Source organism: Coregonus lavaretus (assembly GCF_964263955.1).
Source record: "Coregonus lavaretus genome assembly, chromosome: 19".
NCBI classification, from domain to species: domain Eukaryota; kingdom Metazoa; phylum Chordata; class Actinopteri; order Salmoniformes; family Salmonidae; genus Coregonus; species Coregonus lavaretus.
In genome coordinates, this window is record NC_140006.1 from 18,772,776 (window position 1) to 18,797,138 (window position 24,363).

At 41.9% G+C, this 24,363-nt stretch overlaps 1 protein-coding gene across 2 annotated transcripts; it reads left to right on the plus strand.

The window, feature by feature from the left end:
• The first annotated feature begins 416 nt into the window (after nt 1-416).
• On the plus strand, nt 417-20,749 carry LOC311146672 (RB1-inducible coiled-coil protein 1-like). 2 transcript variants are annotated; one of them, XM_084183204.1, is made up of 23 exons: nt 417-770; nt 2,101-2,233; nt 2,367-2,493; nt 2,691-2,861; nt 3,081-3,283; nt 3,703-4,111; nt 4,330-4,500; nt 4,681-4,865; nt 5,060-5,246; nt 5,425-5,506; nt 5,632-5,696; nt 5,810-5,913; nt 8,164-8,296; nt 8,410-10,334; nt 13,078-13,270; nt 14,242-14,350; nt 14,570-14,891; nt 15,484-15,538; nt 15,649-15,696; nt 18,800-18,858; nt 19,089-19,216; nt 19,527-19,615; nt 19,812-20,749. In XM_084183204.1, exons 2-23 carry the CDS (start codon nt 2,163-2,165, stop codon nt 19,887-19,889), a joined length of 4,914 nt encoding a protein of 1,637 aa, XP_084039330.1. In that variant the 5' UTR covers nt 417-770; nt 2,101-2,162; the 3' UTR covers nt 19,890-20,749. The 2 variants fall into 2 exon arrangements, with proteins under 2 accessions (XP_084039330.1, XP_084039331.1); XM_084183205.1 differs by having other exon boundaries at nt 19,545-19,615.
• Nucleotides 20,750-24,363: the final 3,614 nt, after the last annotated feature.

Consider the following 24,363-nt stretch of genomic DNA (forward strand, 5'->3'; position numbering starts at 1 on the left):
CATTGGTGAATTAAGGTGATTCTGATAGCCAATGCTTTACTACTTGAAAGGTTGATTGCAATTACACTCCAGGAAAGACTGTGGACCTCTGAATCCAATGACATGCCTGCCATGTTTCAATATGATTTTGAAGTGTTGCATTTTTTTTCATGCATGCTAATGCTGCATGTATATCTGGTTTCAAGTATAATGTGTATTAGAGGTAGAGAGTGCTTCAATCTCTACATGCAATGCCATATGTGTGTCGTTCAATTTGGTGGGGTAATTAATTAATAAAGGTCCCTCAAAGATACTATTGTATATTTTGTACTATTGTGGGCCCTTCTCTACTGTATATGGACAAACCACACCCCTTTTCATGTTGCAGCAAAACATGGTCATTACTTTTTCCTCTCCCAGAATGCACCTCGCTGTGCAGTGACGATAAGCACAACAACAAAACACAGCTAGCTGCAGAATAGGGTGTTAGCTTGCTAGCTACTTGAAATAAACATTCACTGGTGTTACACAATCCTTGGCGAAGAAAAGAGATCAGTGACAAGCGAATTGAGAACCCATGAAAATGTGTAGATAGCAATATGAATCGATCGTAAAAACTAAGATTGAGTCAGCTACATTAAAGACTAGATAATCATACCACATAGCTAACTAACAACATTTTCGGTTAGCTTTCTAAAACTAGCTAGCGTTAGCGCTATGCCAGTCAAGCTAAACCAAGTTAGCCAGCTAGCTCGCCAAGGCGGAGGAGAGGATTGGGGTAAACAACAACGGTAAGAAGAGTTTCTTATTACTAGACATGTCAGTCCTATAACATTACATTTCTGTAAATACGGACCCCTTCGGGGTGTAAACTTGCAGAAATATATGGCTAACTAGCCAACGTTAGCTAAACTAACTAACTAAGTTGCTGAGAAACTGCGTTAGGCTAGCCTGCTATTAAAAACCGTCAGAGGAAACAAAGGGATTTAAACAATACATGTATTAACTACTTCGTTAACCAGCTGTCGATATTAATCAATGTATGTTACATTTGCATGTCCCTTTGTCTTCTTTCCTTTGTCCATCTAGCTAACGTTAGTTAGCTGGCTAGCTACTAGCTAGCTAATGGTCTAACGTTAACAGTTGCGCAAGCGCATAATGTACTAGCGAACTAAAGCTTTCTAGCCACCGACAGTGTCAAGTAAGGCCTCGTAGCTGATCGTCAGAGAGCCATATGGTCATGTTTCAAATGTAGACATACCATTTAGCAAACGTTAGCTATCCCCGCAGGTACTTGCCACATTTGCTAACTAGCTAACGAACGTTAGATTGCTACAGCGCGTTCATTGACCCAGGGCGTATGTCCCCAATACTTTTGTGTGTGTTGTGTTGGGCCGTCCAAACCACAACACAATATGTCATTAAAATATACAATTTAGCTGTCAGCTAGCCATTACTTGTGACAGTGTCTAGCCAAGTTTCAAGGTGAGACCGGCGTTCTCTTGTTTACGACGTGAACAGCTAACGTTAGAATGCTCTTTCGCCGACGTTAGCTTTTGTTAGCTTGTTACCTAGCTAATTTAATAGCCAACATGACTCAGCCTGTAACGTTAGTTACAGCACTTAACTGCCTACAATATAGTGAGTGTGTCCATTTACATTTCGGATGATAATCATTTTGCTGGGCAAAGCAGTAACGTCTATATATTGACGTTACAACTAGCCAGCTGCTCTAAAATTGGAGTAAAAAATATATGGTTGAGTTCAAATAACTAGTTTCGGCTAGAAGCCCCACGTGTGTGGCTGCTTTTCAGTTCTCACCTTTGAAAATATTTAAATACATTGCTAAAACACGTGTATACAATCTCATGTAGCTAGAAGTTACATGACAGTTAGGTAAATGGCAAATTAATCAAGTCTTTTGTAGCAAGTAGGCTTGATTGTTTTGTATTTCATTTATATGTTTTGGATTAGCCTTATGTGATACAGGCCAATTAACGTAAGTTGCTGTGGTTTATGTGTCAATAAATGCATTTGGTGGACCTTGTAGCTTCCAGTAGGGAATAGTAAACAGTCACAACCAAAAGTCAATACTTATTGTACCTTTTTTGTCTTACACAGGGTGGTGTTGAATGACTAAATGATCAAGCTAAAGGAGTGTGAAGTTCGCTGGAGGATTCAACATGAAGTTGTATGTGTTCCAGGTCAACAATGGAAGCACTCTGACATTTGACACAGAGCTTGCTGTCCAAACGTAAGACCCATTTAATCTTTCAGATTACCTTTAGCCATTTTCTACTGATCTCAGTCTAAACAGAACATTTCATTTATGCTGAAATCAAAAAGTTATTTGAATTTGATCATATAGCCTACCTGTGTTCTTGCAGAGTGTTGGACCTCAAACATGCCATCCAGGTCAAATACAAGATTGCAACCCAGCATCAAGTCCTGGTTGTCAATGGAGGGGAGTGTATGGTTGCAGAGAGGCGAGTCTGCAGCTACAGTGCTGGCACTGTAAGTTTGCACCATTTGTAATTATTGTTTGTTTTTTGTAATGATTGTGTCTTATAAAGGAAGTGGTTTTGACTTAAAAAATTATTGGTGACAGTTTTCTGAAGCCACTGTGCAAGACGTTGAGGAAAAAAAAGATCATTATTATTCTAGATGTGTTCAGCTCAAGAGTCTTGACAGATTGTGTTTTTGTTGCCCAGGACACCAACCCCATATTCCTGTTCAACAAAGAGATGATTTTGTGTGACCGGGCTCCGACGATCCTTAAAACCACCTTCTCTATTGAGAATGAGATGGAGCTCAAGGTGGAGGAGTCATTAATGATGCCAGCAGTCTTTCACACCGTTGCCTCGCGAACACAACTTGCTGTGGTAAATGTTTTGTTTGTTTCTGGTCCACTTACTACTTTCTCAAAATAAGCCATCGATGTTGCTGTACCATGTGTCAGTCACCATGCTACAACATTAAAATAGGATATGAAAATGTAATGTTCTCAATGTATTCAAATAAGGAAAGCTAATGAAACGTATGATTGTTTTGGCATTTCTAGTGTGTTCTAACTTCTGAATCACTTTCTTATGCTTCTCCAGGAAATGTTTGAAGTCGCCAAGAAACTTTGCTCTTTCTGCGAACGCCTGGTTCACGATGAACACCTCCAACACCAAGGTTGGGCTGCTATCATGGCAAACCTGGATGACTGTACCCTGTCTTATCAGAAGCTACTGTGGCAATTTGACACGGCGTACATTAATTATCAACAAGACTTTGAGGACATCAAATTGAAACTGACAAAGTAAGTGACCCCCTGCATAAATATTAAGTCCAATGCAATTGAAAGGGGGTGTTATGAATGAAACGAGTAGATGGATGGATGGATTGTCCTACTGTGACAGTATAGGCAATAGGTTCAATTTCAATTAATTATTCAGGTTAAATAAATATTTCTCGCAGATAATGTGCCGTATCAGGTTAGAGATTTTTGCATGTGTGTGGCGTACCACACTGGCACGTTTTGAATTGTCAGCTAATTAAGTTTCCTTTTCTATTTCTCTCTTCCATTCTCCCTCTCCCCCTTATCTCTCTCTATCTCCTCTGTGCCACACTTCCCTTCATTAATCTGTATCCAAAGACTGTGCCACATGTGAGCTGTATCCAAAGATGTAAATCTAAATTCTATGGGTGTAAACTGACATTTGGCATGTACTTTTTTAGACTGGGGACAGCAGTTTCAGTCATGGCCAAGATCCCCCTGCTGGAGTGTCTGACCCGCCACAGCTACAAAGAATGCATAGAGAAGTCCTGCTCCACTCCAAACAAGGACTCTGACGAGACAGAGGAGGAGGAGAAGTCCACCGACTCGGTGCTCTGCCCCACCCCCACCAAGCTCCCTGCATCGTTCTCTGCTCCGGGGGCGGGGGGCTCGCCCGACACCGCCGAAGACCAGGAAAGCAGTGAGATGACGAACAGTAGTGGGCTGAGGACAGCCCTGCAGGAGGCAGACTCTCCAGAGAGGGCAAACCCCCTGTCCTTTAACGTCACACTGCTGGACTGGATCAACGTTCAAGACAGGCCCAATGACGTGGAGTCAGTCGTGAGGAAATGCTTTGACTCCATCAATAGGGTGAGTCGCTGTTGTATGTTTGTGTCTGTCTTCTCTATTGTGTTTTTCTCTTTGTTTCTGTGTGGCTGAATTGGTCTCTGTCAGTGGCCTTGCCATGACTACTAAACAGTGGGTGTAAATTCATTTATGATAGTCTATTCGGTGATATGTCTTGGTTGTAAAGTGCAAAGAAACACAGACAAAATGGAACCATAATGTAAACGTCCTTTCTATTTCAGCTCGACCCACGTGTCATTCAACCATTCTTGGTGGAATGTCGAGACACGATTGCCAAACTGGATAATCAGAACATGAAAGCCATCAAAGGACTTGAGGACAGGTTATACGCTCTAGACCAAATGATAGCGAGCTGTAAAAAGTTGGTCAATGAACAGAAGGAACTTGCTCAGGTAAGCAAAATAGTGTGATCTAAATGATGTAATATCAATGGTGAATAACACACTGTATAAAATGTGCCTATTCATTCACATACCGTATTATGTACTGTATAATGCAATCCAGCTTCTAGCTGAAAATGTGTGAATGAAATAAATACAACTCAACTCACCTGTCAATCTATTGGCTGTTAGGGATTTCTGGCCAATCAGAAGCGTGCTGAGAACCTGAAGGATACGTCCGTGCTGCCTGACCTGTGTCTCAGTCATGCCAACCAGCTGATGATCATGCTGACCAACCACAGGAAGCTGTTGGACATCAAACAGAAGTGCACCACTGCCAAACAGGAGCTGGCGAACAACCTACAAGTTCGTCTCAAGTAAGGCATCTGTTCATTTCTCTCATTTTATTTTTTCTGTGGCTCTCTTGGTGCATCTTTATTCCTTTTGAGCAATGCAACGAACCAAAATCACTCCAATAAATTCACCATAACTGGTCACATACAAGCCATGTAAATCACTTTTCTATATATGCAAGCTAAGGTAACACTGACCCTAACCACTGTGAATGTAGATGGTGCTGCTACGTGATGCTGCACGCAGACCAGGATGGGGAGAAGCTGCAGGCCCTGCTGAGGCTGTTGACAGAGCTGAGGGAGAGGGTCCGGGTGGTGGACGCCCTCAGCACCGTGCCTCAGATGTACTGCCTGGCTGTAGTGGAGGTGGTCCGCAGGAAGCTCTTCATAGGCCACTACAGAGAGGTCAGTCAGAGCACATGACCCCTTTTCAAAACTCAAAGCCAACCCAAGTCTCTCTTCAGTCCCTACTTGAAGACCTACTGTAACACAAGCCTCAACCTCCAGCCAGACCTACTGATATACAAGGAACTCAAACAATTGGAGGAAAAACTGTCTAAATTCTGCTGTTATCTCTCCTCAGTGGGCCTGTGCTCTCGTGAAGGATGGAAAGCATCTCTATGAGACTGAGAAGTATAAAAGGGAAACGTTTGGCAAGTTATTCAGTAAGTTCCATAATTTTTTTAAACTCCTATTTGGTGATCTTTTACGAGTATCCCCTCTGAAATTAACATACATCAATTCAAACCAACCAATGAGCAGACATAATGCTATGTGATCCTCTTTGCAGGGAAATCTTTTCTCCGAAATCGATTGTTTAGAGGACTTGACTCATGGCCCCCCACTTCATTTTGCGTAAGTAGTCAGTCATTTGCTGTGTTCGATGAACATCCATTTCATTTCCAAAATATTATAATCCGACCCATTTCTCTCTTGTTTTTGTTGTCTATCTTTCTTTTATTGTGTAGACACGAAAGCCCAGAAAGTTTGACTTTGAGCTTCCAGATATTTCCCTTGGTGACCTGCAGTACTTAAAGACCTGTTGTCCTACAGAGGTGCAGCCTTTCCTCAGGTAGGCCATGGTTTCCTTCACGTACATAGTAAAGAAATAACCATGTCTTGGAACTTGGGACGGTTAATCAAATATCCGAACGGATGTTGGTATTCGATTACTTGAGCAAGTGTTCTTTTTTGGAGAAAAACAACTGTAGGCCTATTATAACAATGAAAAACGTTGTCTAATCTAAATTAGGATATACCATGACATTTTAAATTCTAAATTTAATAAAACAAACGTTTAACCCTTTACACTCGTACCCATATACAGATTGAAAATGGCAGATTTGGGCACTGATAAACACCTAAATTGGAACGCAGTGGCTGTACAGTAACATACTATACATGACGTCAGAGCTCTGCACTTCACAGTGCTCTATGGACTTTGACTGACAGCTGTTCTGAACTTGAGCACCTCGCGCGACAAGAAGTTGCCTCCATCCCTCCTGCTAATCGGGCAACTTTTGCTAATTTTTTGTTGTCTTAGTCTGGGAAATGCTGTAAATTAACAGGATGTATTTTGAAAGATTAGACGTTGAGGATTATAGCAAATACAGCTTTGATGTCATACAAGCAAGCCAAACACCTGTTAGTCCAAATGTGCACTTCATATTTCCATATCAAAAACTCATGTCATATACATGGTCAACGTTTATGATCACTGTTTGATGTGCAGTTACAAGATGACATGGCGTCATACCCTTGGTTGTTCTGAACAGAATGAGCCTGTTTGTCTACTGTAAAGAAAATTCTCTCCTGCACACGTACCTGAATGCACTCATCACTCCTTTCTATGCGCACCAAAATTATAATCTGTTTCCCTGCATTGCATTGTGAAAGCCTAACACTGTAATATCGTATTTTATAACTTAGCTAGCCATGTTGGCAATAGAACAAGCTTTGAAATTATGCTCACCTGACCCAGATTGCGATTTATAATGGACAGTTTTTGGACTGCGTAAACAACAGTAATTGTGTGAAGGTGGGAATGCAGGGTTGTGTTCCAAATAAAACAACTAGAAGTGTGCTTGCTCTAGTTCCTCAACGGTACAGCTAGGAGAGCTCAAAAAAGTAACTTATAGTTGCAAACTTTTTTTGTGTGTCATAAAAGTGCATTGAAATTGCTTAGAAACTGTGCACACTTTGGAGAGGTGGTGGCCACTTGGAGACACCAGTTAGTCCTCTCACTCAAACCCGTGTCATTTTTTTGTCTAATGTTGCACCTACCCCTCATTTTCCAGGAACATTTTTATCATGTTACGGAATGTATCAGTGGAGGCTGCTGAGGGGAGGACGGCTCATAATAATGCCTGGACCGGCGTAAATCAAATGGCATCAAGCACATGGCAGACATGTGTTTGATGTATTTGATACCATTCCACTTAATCCGCTCCAGCCATTACCACGAGCCCGTCCTACCCAATTAAGGTGCCACCAACCTGCTGTGGAATGTATCCATAGTATTTTCAGATTTCGTTATCAACAAATGCGGTGAAACTTACATAAATGTAAAATTCACATAAAATCAACAGTGTAATGTTTGGATTCAGTCTTGTGTCAGGTGAACTGTTGTCCTCACCTTTGGTCTAATAATTTTCCCATAATCTCCAAACCATTCCCTTTCAATTGCTACTATGGCTATGCATATGCTATTCATATTTCTTCTGTAAGAAACATAAAAAATTTAGCCCTATCCATATAGGCCAATTCCCACGAGTGTAAAGGGTTAATGTAGTTTCTATAACGGTTTGTTGAGCTACTGCTGCACATTTAACCCTCCAGTCTGCCCTGACGTCGGTGTGCTTTTTTCCACACTTCAAATAGCAATTACAGGCGCTCACCTAATGGAGTTTCCACAATACCTGACATAGATCAATGCGAAATACTCACCAGAAGACCTTTTTGTAAGAGAATCCGTTATATCGTGGTGAAAATCAGACTTCTCTTTCGCTGTTAGCCAAACTACCTGAGAAAAGCAGCATTTCCACTGTTTACCTCTGCCATGTGCATTTGCGTCATTATGAGAGTCAATAGCACAAAAAAAAGAATTTCTACTATCCGGGCATCCGAAAAAATGTCAGGATATTATTTGAATAATATAATAATTTCCAATGCGCATCCCTACTTGTAACAAGCCTACTACCTGTATGCTTAGTTTACTTGTGAACACTTGACTGTATTCTCTGTTGCAATATTCAGTGCAATAACCCTGGGAGACTGTCCATTTCGTATTGATTAAAGATAGTCCCATGTTTCTTTTCCCCAGGGTTCCAACACTGTGTGACTTTGAGCCTTTGCACCAGCATGTGGAGATGCTTCAACAGTTGGTCCTAGCTGCTCAAGCTGCAAGTGTGGACGAGATGTCTCAAACTATCACCAATTTACTGAGCGAACAAAGGGTAATGACAAACTACAATGGAATATGGAATGGCAATTATCTAAAAGCACAGTGAACACTGTCCCTTTATTACATATTCTCCACTCACTCCCCCTCTTATTTCTGTTCCTCCAGGGGTCGTGCAGCCAGAGTGCTCAGAGATCCACGGCAGCGTTGACCCCACGGTCCGACAGCACCCCAGGGACTACCTCCTCCAAGACCCCCTCCTCTCTCAGTATCCCGGGCCCCCCCTGCCAGCCCCTCCCTGACCCCACCGCCCTGGAGGACCTGTCCCCGGACAGCATCGATGCCCAAACCTTTGACTTCGAGACCATTGGCCACCCCAACATGGACCCCGTCCTGCAGCAGGCCGGCTCCCTGGACCTGGACTCCCTGGCTGAGAGCCCCGAGTCAGACTTCTTATCGGCGGTCAATGAGTTTGTGATCGAAAACTCGACCACCCCCATCAGCGACCCCACCAGCCCAGAGATGATGGTAGAGTCGCTGTACTCGTCGGTCATTAATGCCATTGACAGCAAGCGCATGCATGACACCACCACCTTAGAGAGGGAAAACTCCAAGATGGCTACGCTGAAGCTGAGCATTGAGAAGTACCGATCTGCTGCCGAGGACTCCCAGACCAACCTGCGGAGCGTCAAAGATGACCTGTACTGCTTCAGAGGCCTGGTGCTGAAGGAGCAGCGAGACTTTGGCTTCGCCCTGAAGACCATGACCATTGAGGTGCGCAACATGGTGGACACCATCCGTAAGAGGGAGGAGGAGGAGCTGACGGAGCAGCACCAGGCCGAGCTCCTCTCTATGCAGCAGGACCACGAGAAGCAACTTCAGGCCCTGACAGAGGAGAACCAGGTCAACCGGAACACCGTGAAAGACGTGCAGCGGGCCATGCTGGAGCTGGAGGGGCTGCTGGAGCGCAAAGAGAAGGAGCTGACCCAGCTGGAGGCCGAGAGGCAGCGCTGGACCGAGGCGGAGAGCGTACACACTCAGAGGCTCAGGGACCTGGAGCAGAAGATCAGCGATCAGGCCCAAGAGGTGCAGACCGTGGCTGCCTCCAGAGACTCCCTGTCCAGCCAGCTGGAGACACTCCACATTGAGATCGAGCGTGGCCAGCAGATGCTCCGCCAGGAGCTGGAGGGGGCAGAGCAGTCCCACCTGCAGGAGCTGGAGGAGAGGATGATGCAGCAGCACCAGGCCCAGCTAGACACCCTGGCCCGGGAGAACCAGGAGGCCATGGAGCGCCTGGCCACAGAGAACAGGGACAAGCTGTGCAAGGCCACAGACCTCCACGCCGCCACTCTTACAGGGAGGGACGGCCAACTGAGGGACCTGGAGGCCTGGGCAGCCGAGCTGGCTGACCTGCGCTGCAAGCTGGAGGTGGAGCTGGCCCTGAAGGAGTCAGAGACGGAGGAGGTGAGGCTGCTCTACGAGGAGGCCAAGCAGGGGCAGCAGGAGGCCAATGTGGGGAAGGCCACTGTAGAGGCAGAGACCCAGTCCCTCAGCGAACAGCTAGTTCAGGTCAACAGGCAGCTGCAGGCCAAGAACGAAGAGTACGAGACGGGCCTTGCCGAGCTCCGGACGCTGATGCGCATAGAGAAAGACCAGTGCATCTCGGAGCTGGTGGGCAGGCACGAGGAAGAGAGGAACAAGCTCCGCAGCGAGCTGACCGCCCTGCAGCAGCAGGCACAGGACGCAGGGAGGAGCTGCGCAGAACAGCTGCAGAACCTCCAACAAGACCTCGACCAGCAGACGGCAGCGCTGCGTGACGATAAGGAAGTGCAGCAGAGGAGTTTTGAGGAGCAGAGGCAACACTTGAGGACTGTTATCTGCGATTTGCAGACGGAAAATGATCTGCTCACCAAACGATTAGAGCAGGACACCCAAGCAGCCCAGGAACGTTTGGAGAAAGAGGAGTCCTTGACGGCTGCAGTACCAGATGCCTTTAAAGACTTTGAGCAACAAAAGGAGGAGATGGAGAAAAGACTGCTAGACAAAATTAGACAACTTGAAAATGAGCTTCAGGAAAAACAATCCTCAGAAAGGTAAGAGAGACGCACGTACCGCTGCTACCAGGTAACAGATAAGTGTGATTTGTAATAAACATTTCATCAGCCTTGTAATGAACAAGATAACTATTTATTCGTTTTAGAGTTCATTCCCTACAATTTTGTACGTTTGCTGAAATTCTACACATTTCGCCATACGCCAGAGTGAAAAATGTGCAGTTTTACAGCTAATTTCCTGTAATTCTACATATTTTGCCATAGGGTGGAGAGAAATGTTTGCAGTTTTTTTATATGATATCTGAGTGAGACTGACTAACAAAATCAATGGGGGACCCCGGTCGATAATTCGACCATGATTAATACAAGTTTAGATAGCTGGCTAGTCTAATTTACCAATCTAAAAAAAATTATCTGGTTGACATGGGCTAATTGAGTGACTGTCACTAACCATGTTTCCATCCACAGTTTTAATGTGAGTGAAGTCATACTGTATAAAAAAAAAAATAATCACGTCAACTGTGATGGAAACAGGAAGTTTCGGTACAATTTTATAAATGCCGACAGATAATTTATTTGTTCGACATGGTGGGATCTTTTTGTGTGTAAAATTAATTATGCAATGGCAGTGGAAACGCCTTTATGCCCAAATATTGATATAATAACCATCATATCGAAGTAAACTTGGAGGGTCTATGATATGGTGTGTGGTCCTCCCACTACGACTTGGGAAACAATGCAGTTTAATAGGCTACAGATGAAATATGTTATGATGAACTTTACAGGGTGGTGAAAGTGCATGGTGATGAGCTTGATGCTCCTTTTTAATAAATATCGAGCGTCTTATTCTGATTACATGATAATCGATGCTTGACTGCCATTTGACAAATAAAAATATTCTCGCCCTTATCAATAATAATCTCAACAAGTAGACTAGCCTACCCGCACTGTATCTGCCAGCTGTTGCTAGAGCGCACGTACCAAGACCAGAGCAGGCACATTTGCTATATAACTCAAAAGTTTTTGTGACAAAACTATTGGTATAGTTTAAAATACGATGGAAACACATTGAACTTTTTTATTTTATCCGGTACTTCAAAACTTAAGCAAAACAGTTTTCTTTATGCGGATTTTAGAATATTTTCATGAAAATCTGTTGCCAATTGGATGGAAACCTAGCTAGTGACTAACATAAGAGGAAAAACTGTTAATGCACAACTAAATTTAGAAATTTTACCTTGTCTATTCTATTATTCTAACTCTCAACAGTAAATTGAGACCCTAAGTGAGTTCGGATTACACAGACTTGTGTTGACTTCAATTAGCTTTAGTATACATTGAAAATAGGTATTTTCTTGCGTTACATAGCTGTATTTAGGGTTTACATGCTGAAAAAGGCCCAGAGGTGAACGCTTAGGGAAACAATAACGTGTACTGCATGCTGTGTCAAGATTGTATGTGGTCCGATGTTTTTGACATGTTGCGTAAGGGATTAAAGGGAACATAAAATGACCGGCACTGAGACAAGACAAAAAAACACTAGGAACTTTCTTAGCCAAAGAATCAAACCTAAACTAAATCATGAAGAGTATTTAATTTGACCTATTGACCTGCCTGATGTCTACTGTGTGTGACTTGTCTCGCTGTTACTTACAGTTGAAGTCAGAAGTTTACTTACACTTAGGTTGGAGTCATTAAAACTCGTTTTTCAACCACTCCACACATTTCTTGTTAACAAACTATAGTTTTGGCAAGTCGGTTAGGACATCTACATTGTGCATGACACAAGTAATTTTTCAACAATTGTTAACAGACAGATTATTTCACTTATAATTAACTGTATCACAATTCCAGTGGGTCAGAAGTTTACATACACTAAGTTGACTGTGCCTTTAAACAGCTTGGAAAATTCCAGAAAATGATGTCATGGCTTTAGAAGCTACTTTTTGGAGAAATGTTCTCTGGTCTGATGAAACAAAAATAGAACTGTTTGGCCATAATGACCATGAGTATGTTTGGAGGAAAAAGGGGGTCGCATGCAAGCCGAAGAACACCATCCCTACCGTGAAGCACGGGGGTGGCAGCATCATGCTGTGGGGTTGCTTTGCTGCAGGAGGGACTGGTGCACTTCACAAAATAGATGGCATCATGAGGAAGGAAAATTATGTGGATATATTGAAGCAACATCTCAAGACATCAGTCAGGAAGTTAAAGCTTGGTCGCAAATGGGTCTTCCAAATGGACAATGACCCCAAGCATACTTCCAAAGTTGTGGCAAAATGGCTTAAGGACAACAAAGTCAAGGTATTGGAGTGGTCATCACAAAGCCCTGACCTCAATCCTATAGAAAATCTGTGGGCAGAACTGAAAAAGCGTGTGCGAGCAAGGAGGCCTACAAACCTGACTCAGTTACACCAGCTCTGTCAAAATTCACCCAACTTATTGTGGGAAGCTTGTGGAAGGCTACCCGAAACGTTTGACCCAAGGTAAACAATTTAAAGGCAGTGCTACCAAATACTAATTGAGTGTATGTAAACTTCTGACCCACTGGGAATGTGACGAAAGATATAAAACCTGAAATAAATCATTCTCTCTACACTTATTCTGACATTTCACATTCTTAAAATAAAGTGGTGATCCAACTGACCTAAGACAGGGAATTTCTACTAGGATTAAATATCAGGAATTGTGAAAAACTGAGTTGAAATGTATTTGGCAAAGGTGTATGTAAACTTCCGACTTGAACTGTATGTCTCTTTCTATCTCTCTGTGTGTGCTACAGAGAGGCAGGGTTGTCGAAGGTGCAGACAGAGGGTCGGGGGTCCGAAACAGGAGCTCCTCTCTCCCTGGACTCTGCCTTGCAGGAGCGTCTGCAGCAGGAGACAGCCTCCCTGCACATCCAAATGGAGCTCCTGGAGAGGAGGAAGAACGAGGAGATGCAGAACCTCAAGACCTCGCTCATCGCAGAACAACAGGTTAGTGTTAGACCAATAAATGACTGGTAGGTTATACTCTTTTTGTTTTCATAGCTTACAGTTTATTCCTCTTTAGTCAGCACCTCTACACTAAATAATGTTCTATGGGTGTGCGCCAGCTCATGCTTTTTATTAGACTAGTCCTCCACACCTATTCAGAGGGTTCTTCTGTCAATATTGACCAGCACTGAATCTAGTAGCGGCACCATATCTAGATACACTACATTGTAAATCCTATACTATGTAGTTAGTTTGCCTACATTTTTTAAAAGCTTTTAGCTAATTGTTTAGCTAAATGTTTGAGCTTTTTAGCATTTGTCCCCTGTTACCTTTCTTCTAAGTAGGTCTAATTGTGATTCACTGGCAACTGCAAACAAACAAACTGACTACAAGTGACCAACACCTGAAATGCTAAAAATACTCCATTACCTCACTACTACTACCACTATGTGCCTATGTGGCAGCCTTAGTCAGCCCCTAAATGAAAGCAGGTATGTGAGGCAGTTTGTGTGTTATAACTATAGCACACAGTGTTATCATGACCTTGTCTTACTGGTGAGCAGTCCAAATGGGAATATGATACTGGTGACTATGTGACCCTCTTAGAGAAATGTGGTTAAACCACATTGTTGGGAGTTAACATTCGTTTGAACTTACTGTTTGGCCTTTGAAATTTAAACCTGCACCACAAATACACAAATTTAATACGGAATGTTACTATTTCTATACATTTTTATTGTCATAGGTTATGCTACCAGCCTAAAATCCTGTGATCCTCCTAGCCTAAGATCTTATGGTAAAGCGAGCATGCTTGATTGAGGTCTGTTGTCTGAGCCATGACTCAACCCTCAATTGAGCCTCACCTGTCTCCTTTCTGGTAGTTCTTTGTCCTCTGTGACTGCCTCATTGTGTTTTACTGCTGCTCTATTGCCTGGGAGGTGTCTGAAAGCCTTCATGTCCTCCCTCCCCAGACTAACTTCAACACTGTTCTGATGAGAGAGAAGCTGAAGAAGGAACAAATCATCAGTGAGCTGACAGAGGAGCTGCGGAAGGTTAGCCAGCAGCAGGAGAAGGACAAAGGTACACCATAGTCACGTACAGCTAGGACACTATGAGAGAACAGAATGATTTCTGCCTTTTTAACATTTAATGGGCTGGATGTGCTGGAACTAGATTGCATTTTCTATGCTGTTATTGGTTGCAGTGGTTCATTTGGCCCTGTAATATGTTGATTGATTGTATTGAAAGTAAGTCTTGCTGCAGTTCATTCATCCTGATATGTTCACTGTGTGTCTTCAGGTCTGATAGAGACGCTATCTGAGGACCGGGCCATCGTCATGCAGGAGAAGAAGCAGTTGGAGGAGGAGCTGAACCGGCTGAGCAGCACAGCCCTGGTGTCCTCGGCCTACTACAGACCTAACCCATTAGCCCTGGAGCCCACTGGAGCCGGGGCTAGACTTGGACCTGGGACCTGTCCTGGACCTGGGACTGAAGTTGAGGTTGGGGCTGGAGCCTGCTCCCCAGAGCTCTTCCCTGACCCAGACAGACTGGCATCTGTGGCCGCCATCAGAGAGGACGACAGAGTGGACTCTGCTGTGGAGGCCAGCATGGTCACCGTGCAGTAAGCATCCCCCAAACGTTCCAAATATAAACAGTCCAATAAACAGTGATTCAAAAGAACCCCCTCCCATCACAATGAATCTGTCATTTATAGAAATAAACTTTGACAGATATACTTGTTTAAACTTGTCAAATTATATATAGTATGGAGACTTATTTGGTGGAACTGAGGACCATGAGGCCTTTGAAGGTCCTCCTTATTGGATAATGAAGATAAAGTATTAGACCAATTTATGAATAGAAGTTGTAAGCTGTCAACGAATAATGTTGTCAGTTTTAATGTGTAAAAGATTAAGAAGAATGTTGAAAGTGCTTGTTTGAGATGGCCAGACAAGGATGGACAAATAACAAAGAGAGAGCGAGGGAGGCTAGGATTGGGAAATGTAAGTTATGTTTTTTCTGTAGTTTTTTCTGTTAACTACATTTATGCAGGCTAACAATCATTGCAATCTCAAACAGAAGTAACTTCAAATTCATATTCATGCTTGTTGAATCTTTTTATTTCATAGTAACTATTTCTTTGAATGATTCTCAAATGTGTTAAAAGCTGTCGCCAAAGTGATCTGATTATTGGTCCTTTGTTTCTTTATTAGCGATAACATCCTGATGATGTCGGAGGAGAAACAGCGGATACTGTTACTTGAGAGGGTGAGTAGACACCTCTGTGACATCTAAATGGAACCTGATGAAGTTGGGGTTGGATTGTTCTAGAATTTCACTTGAGTTGTTTGTTGTAACATCTTCCCGTCATATTTCAGACTTTACATATGAAGGAAGAAGAAAACAAGCGCCTCAGTCAAAGACTGGTATGTTTTATTAACTTTGATGGCTGATTAGAGGATGAGGAAATGTTGCTATTAATATCATGTGATTGTTTAAGCCAACTATTCTAGCCCAAAAACAAATCACATTCTTTTATTTTTTTTTACATTCATTTTTCACATGGTTTCCATGTGTATTGTTTACTTACAGATATACACTGAGTGTATAAAACATTAGGAACACCTGCTCTTTCCATGACAGACTGACCAGGTGAATCCAGGTGAAAGCTATGATCCCTATTGATGTCACCTGTTAAATCCACTTCAATCCGTGTAGATAAAGGAGAGGAGAACGGTTAAATAATGATTTTTAAGCCTTGAGACAATTGAGATATTAATTGTGTATGTGTGCTTTTCAGAGGGTGGCAAGACAAAATATTGAAGTGCCTTTGAAGGGGCTATGGTAGTAGGTGCCAAGTGCACTGGTTTGAGTGTGTCAGAACTGCAACGCTTCTGGGTTTTTCAAGCTCAACAGTTTCCTGTGTGTATCAAGAATGGTCCACCACCCAAAGGACATCCAGCCAACGGCAGGCCAGTGGTTAAAAACGGGCCATTGATGAAAGAGGACAAAGGAGGCTGTCACGAATTGTGCAGCGCAACAGACGGGCTACAGTTAGTCAATTGACAGTCCAGTACAACATTGGTGCCCAAAGACCCACAAAATAATTCACAACTCGTCGTACCTTGACATGAATGGGGTATGGCAGCTGATGACCTTAGAGTTCCACTTCTTTCAGCAAAAAACAATAAACTACGGTTGCAGTGGGCTAAGGAACAAAAACACTATTTGTATTTATTATGGGTCCGCGTTAGCTACTCTTCCTGGGGTCCAGCAAAATTAAGGCAGTTATACAATATCGAAAACATTACAATACATTCACAGATTTCACAACACACTGTGTGCCCTCAGGCCCCTACTGCACCACTACCACATATCTACAATACAAAATCCATGTGTACGTGTGCGTATATGCATGTGTCTGTGCCTATGTTTGTGTTGCGTCACAGTCCCTGCTGTTCCATAAGGTGTATTTTTATCCGTTTTTTAAAGTCACATTTTACTGCTTGCATCTGTTACTTGATGTGGAATAGAGTTCCATGTAGTCATGGCTCTATGTAGTACTGTGCGCCTCCCATAGTCTGTTCTGGACTTGGAGATTGTGAAGAGACCTCTTGTGGCATGTCTTGTGGGGTATGCATGGGTGTCCAGTAGTTCAAATAGACAGCTCAGTGCATTCAACATGTCAATACCTCTCAGAAATACAAGTAGTGAAGAAGTCACTCTCCTCCACTTTGAGCCAGGAGAGTTTGACATGCATATTATAGTTAGCTCTCTGTGTACAATTGCAATTTTCCTAAGTCCCTTTTTGTTGCACCTGAGCACACGACTGAACAGTAGTTCAGGTGCGACAAAACTAGGGCCTGTAGGACCTGCCTTGTTGATAGTGCTGTTAAGAAGGTAGAGCAGCGCTTTATTATGGACAGACTTCTCCCCATCTTAGCTATTGTTGTATAAATATGTTTTGACCATGACAGTTTACAATCCAGGGTTACTCCAAGCAGTTTAGTCACCTCAACTTGCTCAATTTCCACATTATATATTGCAAGATTTAGTTGAGGTTTAGTGAATGATTTGTCTCAAATACAATGCTTTTAGTTTTTGAAATATTTCGGACTAACTTATTCCTTGCCACCCACTCTGAAACTAACTGCAGCTCTTTGTTAAGTGTTGCAGTCATTTCAATTGCTGTAGTAGCTGACGTGTATAGTATTGAGTAATCCTCATACATAGACACACTGGCTTTACTCAAAGCCAGTGGCATGTCATTAGTAAAGATTGAAAAAAGTAAGGGGCCTAGACAGCTGCCCTGGGGAATTCCTGATTCTACCTGGATTATGTTGGAGAGGCTTCCATTAAAGAACACCCTCTATGTTCTGTTAGACAGGTAACTCTTTATCCACAATATAGCAGGAGGTGTAAAGCCATAACACATACGTTTTTCCAGCAGCAGACTATGATCGATAATGTTAAAAGCCGCACTGAAGTTTAACAAAACAGCCCTCACAATCTTTTATCATCAATTTCTCTCAGCCAATCACTGGACACGCTGATGGAAGGACTAGGGTATGGAGAAAACCACGAGTACATGCATTCCTCATGCCGTGTGTCAACATTGCAGGCTGGTGGTGGGGGTGTGATGGTGTGTTTTCATGGCACACATTGGGCCCCTTGATAAAAGTTTGAAAGCCACAGGATATCTGAACAACATTGATAATCTGGTGCATCCCTTCATGGCAGTAGTGTATCCATCTGCTAATTGTTTTTTTAGCAGGATAATGCCCCATGCCACAACGCTAGGATTGTACAGGAATGTTTCCACGAACATAAAAGTGAATTCAGCTTACTGCAGTGGCTCCCCAGTCACCAGATCTCAATTCAATTGAGCATCTGTGGGATGAGATTGAACAAAGTATTTGGATTACAAATCCACTACCAGCCAATTTGACACAACTGTGGGAAGCATTGGAGTCAACATGTGCCAGCATCCCTGTGGAAAGCTTTCGACACCTTGTAGAGTCCATGCCCTGACGAATTGAGACTGTTCTGAGGGCTAACGGGGGGTGCAACTCAATATTAGGAAGGTGTTCCTAATGTTTTATACACTCAGTGTATAACCAGTTATAATTCATTTCGCTATTGACAGGCTTTGTCAGTGTACCCCAAGCTATTTTACCCCACCACCACTAGATGGCAATAGCATCAATGCTTCTATCCCTGTTCAGCAGAGCTTTCTGAGCTACAACAGTAACTTCCTCTATCAAAAGCCTTCTGATAAAGGGGAATCAAAACGATCATACAGGCAGTTTGACATATTGCAGCGCTATTGCTGACATACCTAAACAAAAGCATAACAATGTATGCCAAAAATGTATACATTCCAGCAAATACATTTCACGCCACACAACATACGGTACTATTGATGGCTGCTATGCAAAGATCAGTCAGACCAGGAAAGCATCCATGACCAGCAGTGTCAAAAAGATTATCAACTCACTCTTAACAACCATTACCTTTCTCTCTTTGTAGATGTCTCAAAGCATGTCCTCAGTGTCGTCACGACATTCAGAGAAAATTGCCATCAGAGAGTAAGCATACAAAGATTGCCACATAAAGTGCTGATGTATAGTGTATATAGATGCAGTGGTTGTACGTTTTCTCCTTTGTAAAAAATTAAATGAGTTTTCTCTACCAAATCAAAGCATTTTATTTGTATATTTTATTTCATTTTTGTCTCTTAATATCTGTTTCATTTTTGTTGTTGTATATAGAATCTAGCACCATTTTGTGTGAAGGTTGACCCCTGTGTCCGTTTCAGTTTCCAGGTCGCTGACTTGGTTCTGATCATCCTAGATGAAAGGCATGACAACTATGTGCTATTCACCGTGGGTCCCACCCTGTACTTCCTCCACTCTGAGTCCCTCACTGCACTGGACCTCAAACCAGGTCAGACAATCACCATCGCCTTATAATTGTAGGCCTCAATACTTAAAAACCAATATGGAGCAAAGTTATTATAGAATAAAGTTATAATATACAAAGTTATGTACAATTTAATTTTTGTTGCATGAGTATAAAGTTGTATACAATATATAATAGACAATTATACAAAGTTATTGTGTAATGATGTTTTGTAGAGCAAGTTTTGTGCAAACTTACTGTTGAATTTATTAACTTGGACAGATAAGTGATTTTGAGTAACCCATGTCAAAGTTTGTGTACTGAGCATTGATTTTATTGTGTCGATCACTGACAGATCCTATGTTTACTTCAGCATCAGGAGCCTCAAGACGGCCGTGGGTTCTTGGAAAAGTGATGGAGAAAGAATATTGCCAGGCGAAAAAGGTAATGTATAGTAGTATATAGGTAATGAATTGTAATAGTAATTGTAATAGTCTAGTAGTAGAGCTCAGTAGATTTTCTTTAAATAGATGGTCATTAAAGGAGGTAAAATAATCAATAATTAAAATCAAATCAAATAATCAACAATCAAAGGGTGACTTTCTAAGAGCATGTATGTTGTGAATGTTTCCCACCTTAGGCTCAAAACCGGTTCAAAGTTCCTTTGGGCACCAAGTTCTACAGAGTGAAAGCTGTTCCGTGGAACAAGAAAGTATAATATAGCCAAGTTATGAGCTAAAATGTATATTTATATTGCATAAAGTTTTAAACACCCACATCATACATAATTCATAAATCTCTTATCAACTTGAAAATGAAAAGAAAGATCATAATCATGTTATTATTTTGGCCTTCAGTTCAACATCCCATCAACCCCCTCTTTCTTTCTAATCCAGATGATTTGTTGTTGTGGACCAAACGCTATTTCTTTATTGGGGCATGGCCCTAAACACTGGCAGAAAGCATTAATACCTGTGTGTAAATTGAACAAAAGTATTTGGATGTTTATATATTTAGTTCTCATTCATTATCAGCATTTGTCCTCTTTGTGGAAAAACTGTATCATTATCAGCAACATAATTCAAATGAAAATATACATTTATTGTAAATGTTTATGGATCAATGTTCATGGCATGCATATTGATATATTGTCTTTGATTTTACTTATCCCGATAAATGTTGTAGTTGGAAAAGTAGTCAATGCTGTTTGTTACTCACAACGCAGTATGACCCTCAGTTAATACTGAAATGTACATTTTGGCCGACTGACGAAAGCGGTCGTCATTGCAATCATTGACAATGCACTTTCAAAAAACAATGCTTTTTGTTCATTCAAAAGGGAAGGAATTGTGCTATCAAATTAAATAAATACAGAAAAAAAGAACTAACAGCACAAAACTTCCCGCTATCATAGAATATTAATATGTAGAAAGGAATACTTTGTTTGTGACTGTGTTTCATTATTGGATGACATTGTACATTACCCATCATTCAAATCACAGAAGTAACAATAAAGGACTGTATTGTAAAATAATTTAGAGTTTTGAAACAATAAAGGATTGATCCCAAATAACTTTACTGCACGTCGTGATTTCTACATAGCAGTTACACAACTGAAATACTTGCCCATAAAAATCATTGGTGGTTTACAAAATATACACACACAAAATATAAGATGCAAAGACAGGACAGATATGGAAAATAGTTTAAAAATATGTTTCATAAAAGTATGACACATTCATTTAACACGATGAGCAACACCTCAAAGTGCAGCATTCGAGAGAATATCATATCTAATATACCTCAATGACCTGCATATGGGGATTGCTGTGGACACTCATTTATGTAAATCATGTCACTGAGCTGAGCCTGCCTTTGGAATGCTGTTAAGGAAAGACATAGGAAGTAAATGCTGCTTCTGTAGTTCAAGGACAATCAAGTCATTCAATACACTCCGTGACCACCTGCCTGTTTAAAAACCAGGCTTGTTGGCTCGTCAGGAAATATAGAAGGCCAATATCAATGCTCACTATCTAAGAACATTTAATTAGAGATTTTCATTGTACTACACCAAAAGCATTGATTGTTAAGAGACCAAAGAAAAAGGCTCTTTATTGCTATTGATTTATTTTAATGGAATGGTATATCTAACCCCCCCCCCCAGTATGCGCAGTTGAAAATGTACAAATAGACAAAAGAAAATGTGTAACATTTTTAGAATAACAGTTGTTTCAGAAGTAATTGGTTTGGAAATCCATATAAGTTCACACAAGCTATAAAAAAAGTATTCTTATTTGATTTAGAATTTCTGATTTTGTGGAAAGCATTAGCTAATGTGGTTGTAGTGTTGGCATGCTATGGCAGGAAACAGACTTCAAAAAGGCTTCAAATCAGGAAGAACGGTGCGGCCCTCATGGAGGAGGAAGCGCACCAACATCACTTTCCCAGATCACAGTAGGGTGCATCGCAGCTCTCACAAACCATGTGTGTCTAGGGGTGTTTTAACAATGTTTAGCTCTATTTTCTCCATTAAGCATAAGCCTGTTGTCACATTTGGACAGCTTCTTCATAAATTGATGGTGTGATTCCTACAATTTTTTCGGGACGGGCCTGAATGAGAAAATATGCGACGCAACACAGCATTCGATGATACCGAGGTGGCCTGGCACCCACCAACCATGTGCACTGGACAGGCTCTTAGTGTAAATGTTTACGACCCCCCTCTGAGCACGGAGCTGCTGGGAGTCGCTCTCATCAGGCACAATTGGATTTTAGCATTGCCATGTTAACTGTCAGCGGTTTAGGATTGTACTCAAACTACACTGAACAAAAATATGAATGCAACATGCAACAACTTCAAATATTTTAGTTACTGTTCATATAAAGAAATCAGTCAATTGAAATAAATTCATTAGGCCCTAATCTATGGATTTCACATGACTGGGAATACAGATATGCATCTGTTGGTTACAAATACTGTACCTTTAAAAAAGAAGTAGGGGTGTGAAGCAGAAAACCAGTCAGTATCTGGTGTGGCCACCATTTGTCTCATGCAGCGCGACACATCTCCTTCGGATAGAGTTGATCAGGCTGTTGGTTGTGGACTATGGAATGTTGTTCCACTCCTCTTCAATGGCTGTGCGAAGTTGATGGAAATTGGCGGGAACTGGAACACGCTGTCGTACACGTCAATCCAGAGCATCCCAAACATGCTCAATGGGTGACATTTCTGAGTATGCAGGCCATGGAAGAACTGGGACATTTTCAGCTTCCAGGAATTGTGTACAGATCCTTGCAACATGGGGCTGTGCATTATCATGCTGAAACATGAGGTGATGGCAGCAGATGAATGGCATGACAATTGGCCTCATGTTCTAGTCACGGTATCTCTGTGCATTCAAATTCCCATCGATAAAATGCAATTGTGTTAGTTGTCCGTAGCTTATTCCTGCCCATACCATAACCCCATCAGCAAACCGCTCGCCCACACAACGCCATACACACTGTCTGTCATCTGCCCGGTACAGTTGAAATCGGGATTCATCCATGAAGAGCACACTTCTCCAGCATGCCAGTGTCCATCGAAGGTGAGCATTTGCCCACTAAGGTAGGTTATGACTCCGAACTGCAGTCAGGTCAAGACCCTGGTGAGGACGACGAGCACGCAGATGAGCTTCCCTGAGACGGTTTCTGACAGTTTGTGCAGAAATCCTTCGGTTGTGCAAACCCACAGTTTCATCAGCTGTCTGGGTGGCTGGTCTCAGATGATCCCGCAGGTGAAGAAGCCGGATGTGAAGGTTGTGAGGCCGGTTGGACGTGCTGCCAAATTCTCTCAAACGATGTTGGAGGTGGCTTATGGTAGAGAAATTAACATTTAATTATCTGGCAACTGCTCTGGTGGATGTTCCTGCAGTCAGCATGCCAATTGCACGCTCCCTCAAAATCTGTGGCATTGTGTTGTATGACAAAACTGCACATTTTGTAGAGGCCTTTTATTGTCCCCAGCACAAGGTGCACCTGTGTAATGATCATGCTGTTTAATCAGCTTCTTGATATGCCAGACCTGTCAGGTGGATGGATTATCTTGGCAAAGGAGAAATGTTCACTAACAGGGATGTAAACATATTTGAGCAAAATAAGCTTTTTGTGGGTATGAAACATTTGATGATCTTTTATTTCAGCTCATGAAACATTGGACCAACACTTAACATGTTGCATTTATATTTATGTTCAGTGTAGTTACATCAGTATCAGTTTGACTGATACCTCCCTCAAAAGTGTCTCAACACATCAGCTAAACTAACTATCCCAAATAGGCCCACCCCAAATAGGCCTATCCGTTATTCAAGTCAATAGGCCTTGTGCTGCTCCAAATGCATCAGAATAGAGCTATACCATACAAAATATTCAACAACTCACAAGTATTTGTGCAAGGCGAATAAGGAGCTCAAAGTAGCTAGCAGGGAAGAAAGTGTTGTCTGTCTGAATAGCCAGATTGTTCTCTGTATGTGGAGAAGCATCTGAAGGCAGGAAGGAGACCGTGGCTGTCTACTACAGTATTTAGTCGGCCACAGCAATAATAATGAAAAGGAAATGGCTGCAGTGCAGGAACTTTGAGAGTTATTTGTAAAACTATACAACTGCAGTAAATGTACATCCTGTTTTTCCAAAAACATACAAGAAAAAACATTTAAAAACTTAATATTAGGGATTGGATAGCTACATGCATCATACCCAGAATGTTAGCTATGCATAACATAGTAGTAGCTTGTCATATTGAATTGGTCTCTTTAATACCATCAGTGCAACAAGTTGAATTGAAAGAAGCATCTCCTCTTGACTCTGCTCATGTATGAACGAACAACAATAATCATCAAAGATACTCCAAACTGTAAAATGCAAGGGATAACCAACTACCCCTGCTTTGAAATGGCATATTCAAAGGATTCTTTCCTCCAGGCTTTTATTTACTTGTCATCAGATGCGATTCAAACACTCAATGTTGTAGACTTATAGTGACATATCAAAAAGATGAAGTGAAAGAGAGGACGCACAAAGAATGTCATATTTAGACTGTTAGATTCTACTCTTTGTTACTCATATCTCTCTCTATTTTAAGATCATACATACTTTGAATGTGATTTTCTCGCATCTTTGACACTATACATTAGATTGAGGGGCAGCAAATAAAC

Coding starts and splice junctions, on each gene's coding strand:
- LOC311146672 (XM_084183204.1), top strand. CDS start 2,163: ATGAAGTTGTATGTGTTCCAGGTCAACAATGGAAGCACTCTGACATTT. Junction 5,914..8,163: donor GAGGTGCAGCCTTTCCTCAG/GTAGGCCATGGT, acceptor TCTTTTCCCCAG/GGTTCCAACACTGTGTGACT. Junction 15,697..18,799: donor AGCGCCTCAGTCAAAGACTG/GTATGTTTTATT, acceptor CTCTCTTTGTAG/ATGTCTCAAAGCATGTCCTC.